Source organism: Garra rufa, chromosome 12 (genome assembly GCF_049309525.1).
Source record: "Garra rufa chromosome 12, GarRuf1.0, whole genome shotgun sequence".
Taxonomy (NCBI): Eukaryota; Metazoa; Chordata; class Actinopteri; order Cypriniformes; family Cyprinidae; genus Garra; species Garra rufa.
In genome coordinates, this window is record NC_133372.1 from 29826454 (window position 1) to 29835084 (window position 8631).

At 34.0% G+C, this 8631-nt stretch overlaps 1 protein-coding gene across 1 annotated transcript; it reads right to left on the minus strand.

Moving 5' to 3' along the window:
• Window positions 1-923: 923 nt before the first annotated feature.
• Window positions 924-4016, minus strand: rgs16 (regulator of G protein signaling 16). Its single transcript, XM_073851592.1, has 5 exons — window positions 3920-4016; window positions 3646-3726; window positions 3472-3533; window positions 2131-2297; window positions 924-2042 (listed from the first exon to the last, which is right to left on the minus strand). The coding sequence occupies exons 1-5, from the start codon at window positions 3991-3993 to the stop codon at window positions 1794-1796; spliced, it is 633 nt and encodes a 210-aa protein (XP_073707693.1). The 5' UTR covers window positions 3994-4016; the 3' UTR covers window positions 924-1793.
• Between the last annotated feature and the right edge of the window lie 4615 nt (window positions 4017-8631).

Consider the following 8631-nt stretch of genomic DNA (forward strand, 5'->3'; position numbering starts at 1 on the left):
TTGTGGGCATTGATGGTTAAATATGAAACACAAGCTCAGTCTGCCCAGTCATGTGCATAACAAGCCTGTTTACCTCATGGACAAGCATCTGTGGGCCTCACATTTTCATTCTGTTCATATTAAATAAAGCTAGAATTGAAACTAAAACCTTAATTATTATTTTGAAAGTGATTTATTTAACATGATTTAAAATTCGAAAAATGTAATAATTCAAATAAAATAAATAAAAATTATTAGGGCTTTCACACACACACACACACACACACACACACACACACACACACACACACACACACACGCACGTTATATATATATATATATATATATATATATATATATATATATATATATATATATATATATATATAATGTATATGTATATGTGTGTATGTATATGTGTATATGTGTATATATGTATATGTGTATATATGTATGTATGTGTGTGTGTGTATATATATGTATGTATGTGTATATATGTATGTGTGTGTATATATATATATATATATATATATATATATATATATATATGTGTGTGTGTGTGTGTGTGTGTGTATGTATATATATATATATATATGTGTGTGTATATATGTATGTATGTGTATATAAATGTGTGTATATATGTTTATATATAAGATATATTTATAAATAATTTAAAGTATATACAAGTACATATAAATATATATTTTTTAAATATACATAATAAATATACACAGTAAACATATGTATAGTAGCCTATATAAACATAAATTGTTATTTTGGATGCACACAAACACACACACACACACTTACAAACATATATATATATATATATATATATATAAGGAAAAATATTTTAGATTTATATATAAAATATATTTATAAATAAAGTATTTACAAGTATGTAGACAATTTTTTTTCTCATATTTAAACACACACATATGATGTGAAAGCACATTATTTCTTTAATGCAAAATTGTATTCACTTTAATTTAAAATGAAGTTAACAAAAACATTTATAAAACTTAAAAAAAAAATACGTCCACACCAACTTGTAACAATCTTCGTCATTTTTTGTGTAAAATTGTTTTACAACCATTTAAAAAAACTTTTTTCATGATGTTTGTTTTATTTAAATTTTTTAAAATTAGAATGCAAACAAAAGCACACACATCAATCTCAAATGGATGCTTGACTAAAAAGTCCAAAAATTTAATGTCAAGGCGGCAACACCAAAGTTTCAAAAGTATCAAAAATGTATTTTAAAAACTTTTACAAAGCATCAGACAAAAGTCATCAGACAAAATTAGTTTTTTTTTTTTTTAATTAAATTTTCACTACCTTTGGAGCTTTAGTGTTGCAGACTTTAAAGTAGATACCACCACTTTACCATGATATCATCACAATACTTTTTTGTAAGGAGTTATTAAAAAAGGCATTAATAAATTAAATAAATAATGCATAAAATATCCAAAAACACTTTTTTTCATTTTACAATCTTTACAAAACACAATTTGCTTTCTGAAAGTATGCTGTGTCCTTTCAAGCCCACGCATACTTTAATGAAGTCTGCATCTCCTTTGTGTTGATTACAGGTGTTTATGCGGATGCATTTTTCTCCACCAGTATCTCCTCCATTCCCTCTCATGGAGGACATTTAAGGGGCCTGGGAATGCAGTCACTCTGATTCCGTGATTTCATGGCACTCCGACCGCCTCAAGCAACCTTTTTCAGGTCTGCACTCACTTTTTCGGTCCCTTCACTCACTTCTTACCAGAGCTTCCATCTTTTGCACAACCAAAATGCACCTACATCTTTCATTTTGGTTCTTCATCTTCAAGCGGCGGTCTGGTCGCAATGGCCTTTCTGCTTTTTGCCTCTTGCCTAGCACTTTTCAATGTGAGCTGGCTGACTAGATTTCGGTAGGCAGCAGAGCGCAGGAATCGTGGGTAACAGTCTTTTTCCATGAGAATATAGATGCGGTACTGGGCCATATCGAAGCAGGATGCTGTAGGGCTTGTCAAGTTGGCTTGAGTGATATCTCGAGTCTCATAGTCGATGTTAACCTGAAAGGAAAATGAGAAGTGAGTTCAAACATCTGCAATTTAGGAAGGCTACTACAGGATGTGATGATTGATTAATTTGTGTATTTACCTCTCTAGGAGCTTCGCTTCCGATAAACTCCTCGTAGATCCTCTTAGCTTTGGATGGCATCTTAGATGCAGACTTTGTGCTTTTGTAGTCTTCGCAAGCCAGGTAGAAAGCAATGTTTTCTTCGCTAAACTCAGATACGAGGAAAGCTCGGAAGGCATACAGTCCATCTGATAGAAAGAGAAAAATGGGGTTAGAGAAGAGATTAGTTGTATAACGTGTCTCATCAGATTAAAGCCCCCAGCACAGATCAGACAGCAGGACAGAGACATCTGTGCACCGCAGTCCTATTTCTAGCATCTAAATTTAAACCATAGTCTCGTGGACATGCTATATATTCATACACTGTGGGGAAAAAAATATTTTTCAAAGATGTAAATGAAATTTATTGGAGGATGTTTGACAAGAAAATACTATTTCAGTCTTTCTACCTCAAATTTCATATTTGATTCAATGTTTATTTGCCTTTTTTGGAAAATTTGCTATTAATAGAAGGGAATTGTTTCAAAGTAAATCCTACTCCAACAATTTTTTTAATGTATGTCATTACTGAGGCTGATTTTTACTTGATTATATAATGTTTCTACATTCTATTCATCATTTAATTACAATTATTTGCTTTTCCTCATAACATTTTAAGCATAAAATGTGACTGTGTTGTAAAAAATATATTTTTTGAAGTAGATTTTAAGAAAAACTCTTCAAAATTACACTTTGATGTTACTAGTCAATTATGTGTGAAATTTAGCCATTTCTGAGCGAAAATGGTTTCTACTCTCTTATAATAAAATAAGGTTCTTTATTGGCATTGATGGTTCCATGAAAAACCTTGAACATCCATGGAACCTTTCAAATGTAGAAAAGGTACTTTATAGTCGAAAAAGATTCTTTAGATTTTCAAAATGCTCTTTAGAATAACTGTTCACTAAAAAAATCTTTTGGGGGTCACCTTTAACTATACACAATGTGACTATGCTATAAAAAAAAATCTATATTTTTGAAAGTCGATTTTACAAGAAAAAACGATTTCAGTCTTTCTGCTTCAAAACGTCACATTTACAATATGTTACATTTTGATTCTTTGTCATTTTTTGTCAAATTTAGCCATTTCTGAGGGAAAATTATTTCAACACTCTTAAAAATAATTGGCATTGATAGTTTCAAATGCAGAAAAGGTTCTTTATAGTCTTCAAAAAAATGGTTCTTTGAAGAACTGTTAACTGAAAGCTCCTTTGGAGAACCGAAAATATAGTTCTTCTATGGCATCACTGCAAAAACACCCTTTTGGAACCTTTATTTTTAAAAGTGTACACCATTTTTTTTTCTTTTTCAGTGTGAACTTACGTTTGCTGGACAGGAGCTTCTCAAAGGACTCTTTCCACAACAGACATTCCCCCAAGGTCAACCTGCAAAGATGTCAGCCAGTTAGAGCCGCAACGGTAAAAACTAAACACCTTTTATCATGCTAAAAGAAACGTTTTGAAATTAAGCAAAAGCCAGTGCATTCAATAACCTTACCTTGGTTTTCTATATTTACATAGGCTGCTCAAGTCTTGTCTCTGCAGAAATCCACCCACGCATGCTTTTAATCTTTTGGCCCTGATGTTAGAAAAACATTTATTTAATACACAGCATATATACCATTTTGTAGGTTAAAGGTTAAAATCCCCTACCGATGTTATATAAAAGAGTAGAGGTTTATATTTAAGCATTCAAATGATTTGGCATGCATAAATTATCAGTACAAAAAGCCCACAAAACCCTTAAAAATGTCAGTATGAGGACATTGTACCTTTCTAGGCAGTTGTTTGAGAGCCCTGTTATTCCTCTGCACATTGGAAAGCTGGAGGGGAAATAAATATCCATTGCGCAGTGTGATCTCTTGGAGAAATTTATCAGCAGTGTGTCTGCAGTGAGGGAACAGGGAGTTTATATAGAGCAGGAAGCACAGCGTCGTCTCTTCTGTCGGCCAATCGGGATCCAGCTCTCTCTCTGCTAATGCACTGTGTGCTGTGCATTTATGTGTATGTGAAAAGGCAAGAAAGTCCACCGTGATGGTAATGTTCACAAGTGTGGTTAATGTGGGTGTCCCAATTCTGGTCATTTCAGTGTCATTTTACACTGCTCACACACTGTTCCAGAAATATAATTATTTGGAAAAGCATAAATAAAAACAACATCCCCAACCCTGTATCTTGCAGGGATGTTGGTCAAGCACAGTTCGTGACTTATCAGGAATAGCTTTTCCTGTGAGTGATCTTGGTAGTCACTGATTATGTTTATCGCAGGTTTCTTAGTAACCTGTAACCCTGTAACCTGCATTGAAGGCTTTTATACCGTAAATAAATAAATACAAGCAATACTCGACAATACTTACACTATCAGTCAAATTTTTTTTTACATTTTGTCCGAAATAGAGCAAAAGCAGTAATATTGTGAAATACGATTTAAACGATTTTACGATTTAAAATAACTGCTTTCTATTTGAATATATTTTAAAATGTAATTTATTCCTGTGAACAAAGCAAATATTTTCAGCATCATTACTCCAGTCTTCAGTGTCACATGATCCTTCAGAAATCGTTCTAATATGCTGATTTGCTGTTCAAGAAACATATTATTAGGTGTTCATTACATTTTGTGTGTAGCGCTGAAACCCAAATGTAATAGGTAGAAATGTCACAGATCAGCGGATCACATAAAACTTGAAACTTAGAGGGATGGTTGTACTCAAACCTCCAACAACATTAACAAGGGTCTCCCCAATTGGCCTGACGGGGGCGCTACAATGATTAAAAGTACGAAATCGCTCATCGCTCAATCGCAACTCCTAAATCGTCAGTTGCAGGCTCAAGTGTCGTTGGAATCCTTGGCCGTACAAAACACATCCCTCTTGCTTGTGAGCCTGTGAAATTTTCGGGTATTTTGCATTTTTTGAAAAAAAAAATAATAATACTTTTGTAGTCCTAGGTTTTTAACCCTATCGGAACTAAACTGGTGCAGAAAGTTTCTCTGGAAAGTGAATATAAATAATTATCAAAAAAAAGTTGAACTTTTGACTCATCGTCGCAATGGGGCAAACATTTGAAAGGGGCAGGGCCACTTTTAGTAAAATGCCTATAACTCCTGAATGGAATGAGATATAACTTCTTGGTCCGAAGTGCCACAAGTGTCTATAATTTGTGTATCTCAAAAACATGTCCGCCATTGGCCGACAAAGTTAGAGCACCTGTTAGACAAGGTTAACGGAGGACGATCAGAATGAAATTTGGTGGGCCTGTTCAACTCACTGCCCCAAAGGTCTGAGAGAAATTTGAAAGAAATCGGCCACTGGAGGGGCGATAATCGCATTTTTAAAGAGTGTAAATGATTGTATGCTGCACGTTTTTTTTTGCACACATACATATTTGTATCATATGATAGAACTCCTTATTCCAGACAACTTTGCCTCTATAACTACTGCTGTCAATCAAATTGTTTGGTAAATGATTGAGAAGATTTAAAAAACCTACTTTTGCAAACTAGTCCTAGTCTTTTTGGAAAAAAAAAAACACTGCAGTGCAATTCTCTGGCCTGCCTAGGCCAATAATTATGGGAAGCTATAACGGGAAGCTATAACGGGGTCGTTTAGAAAAGGGGTCTGTTTAAATTTACCCAAAATCCTATAAAGCCTAAAGGAAAACTCAAAACTTCACAAAAGCTGGTGAGCAAATGCGACAGGTGATTCTAAACAAGCATGCAAAGTTTTAAGGGGATCGGACCACAACCGGCGCTTATAACAGTCATAAACATTAAAAACCATCATATTTCTAAGCCTTGCTAAATAATATGTAATGCCTCTTTCCTTATATGCTTAAATGCCTTAAAGGGATGGTTCGGAGTAGATTTGACTTCATTGCTATGCACTACGAAGCCCATGCAAATACCCCATCCGAAGTTTTTTTTTTACCTTAGTCGAACATTGAGGGAGATATCAGAGTTTTTCGAATGGCTTGCTACAGCCGTACATGGAACATGTAATGTATCTCGTAAATTGCACCACTAAACGTACAAGTAATCTTACCAAACTTCTACAGAAGTGTAAATAGGGTATGTACTCACAAAACGCTGCATTGGAAAATTTGTAAGTCCACCATGAGTGTTTTAAAAACAACTTTTACCCGATCCCTACTAGTCTCAAAAACACTTCTCTGGTTTGACGTCTACAAGTTGACATGCACACAGATGTAGTAGGAGGACTTTTACGTGCTTTTTCCAAACCAGAGAAGTGACGTCGACATGTAGTTTTTGAGACTAGTAGGGATCGGGTAAAAGTTTTATTATTTTTTTTTTTTTAAATGGTGGTCTTACAAATTTTCCAATGCAGCGTTTTGTGAGTACATACCCTATTTACACTACTGTAGAAGTTTGGTAAGATTACTTGCACTCAATGTTCGACTAAGGTAAAAAAAAACTTTGGATGGGGTATTTACATGGGCTTCATAGTGCATAGCAATGAAGTCAAATCTACTCCGATCCATCCCTTTAAGCACTTAAACCTCCGTAATTGCTGCTTGCTGCTATATTTATAACAATATTTTTATCAATTATGATCAATAATTTTTTTAGGAAATAATTTATAGAAATGAACACTTTTATTTAGCAAGGATGCTTTAAATTGATCAAAAGTGATGATAAAGACATTTATAATGTTACAAAAGATTGCCATTTCAGATAAAAGCTGTTCTTTTAAACTTTTATTAATCAAAAAACCTGAAAAACAAAATGTACTCAGCTGTTTTCAACATAGTAATAATAACAAATGTTATTTGAGCAGCAAATCTGCATATTAGAATGATTTCTTTAAATTACATATTAAAATATATTCAAATAGAAAACACTTATTTTAAATAGTAAAAATACTTTTTTAAAATTTTTCCTGTACTTTGGATCAAATAAATGCAGAATTAGTGAGCAGAAAAGACTTCTTTAAAAAACATCAAAAATCTTACTGTTCACAAAGTACAAAGATGAGCTCTGAACAAGCCTACTTACAGTAATGTCTAAACGTAATTTGTATTACCTAGTATTATCTGTGAATGAAAATATACTTAGCTCTGCCTCTAGCGTGAACTTTAATAAACCTGGGCATGGAAGTTATTTGCTTGCAAATGTTCTCAAAATACAAAGGCTTTTTTCTGTTTTCTTTTCTTGTACCTACTACTACTGTAGGCGCAATTTGTATTTAGTTTGTAAAATAGACATGACACCGTTTCCTAACTAGGCTTCATAAACCGCTATGACGTGAAAGTCACATAACATATTTGATGATTATAGACAATATTTCCTTTGCTTTCCTTTCATCATACGCCCAATAAGGTCAAACGTCTCGCTTCATTGATCCACAAGTCGAATCAGGACAGCCGTGCCTAACTTGTTCATCTGTGCACAGAGCAAGGAACATTTGATTAGGTTTAATATCCTAGAAAGATATAGTACCTAAGGGAATCCCAGCTTGGATCAATAACTTATGATGTCAGCAGACACAAAGGTCTTTCTCTCGCCCAACATGACACTCGGGATATTAAAGACCAAAAATCTGGTTGTATGAGGACAAGGGAACTTCCACATCAGTTGGCCTTGAGATCTCTGTGTCTGCTCTGATAGATGTCATTCACTTTCACCCCACTGCCTGGAAGCAATTTTTCAGAGATGTGGAAGACATGCAGAGGGGAAAATAAGCTTGTTGTTCACAGCGTCTTTTTCCTTTTTATAGATAATATGCCTTGCATAAGGGCAATTACACCACCACAGAGATGTCCCGATGAGTAGAGCAGGATGAAACCCTTTTGCCGGGTCTCTTCGTAGAGATGATAGTGGGTGTCCCACTGCTGCACCATGAGAACAGGAAATAGAGAAGGTAATCCAGAGGAAGCACCTTATTTGACACAGTTAATCAGTTTTACCTCAGGGCACCGCTAACTTTATGATGTTAATGAAGAGATAAATCTTCACACCACACAGTGATCAAAGTACATTTATCACATTATGAATATTTGATTATAGAAACTACTTCAGGATCTCAGGATGGAAGGCATCGGTCTATTTGTTTTAAGATGATAAGACGTAAAGAAACACATTGGGAAAGTAAGCCATAATGACTGCTGTAACCAACTTTTTCTTGTTCAGGCCTGTGTCCTCCAATTGACAGAATTATCATGATAAGAATGATTCATCCTTGAACAAAGGATACTTGTTTTCAGGAATGTTGCATATTTTTAGTTCAAGTTTGTGTTTTCCATCACTCATGATTATATTCTCTTTTAAATTACACAGTATTTTTTTTTTTAAATTAAAGTAAACAAATCTAAATGAGATTTATATCTTCAATAGGTCTAAACACAAGTTATGTAAGTCCTTCATATTTGTGCTCATGTCAGTTGTTGCACTGAATTTTGTGATAATTACAGAACAATGATTTTACAAACAATTTACACAAAATGTTTCAAAAATAATGCCTATTAA

Coding starts and splice junctions, on each gene's coding strand:
- rgs16 (XM_073851592.1), bottom strand. CDS start 3,993: ATGGATATTTATTTCCCCTCCAGCTTTCCAATGTGCAGAGGAATAACA. Junction 3,727..3,919: donor TCAAACAACTGCCTAGAAAG/GTACAATGTCCT, acceptor TTCTAACATCAG/GGCCAAAAGATTAAAAGCAT. Junction 3,534..3,645: donor TGTAAATATAGAAAACCAAG/GTAAGGTTATTG, acceptor ACATCTTTGCAG/GTTGACCTTGGGGGAATGTC.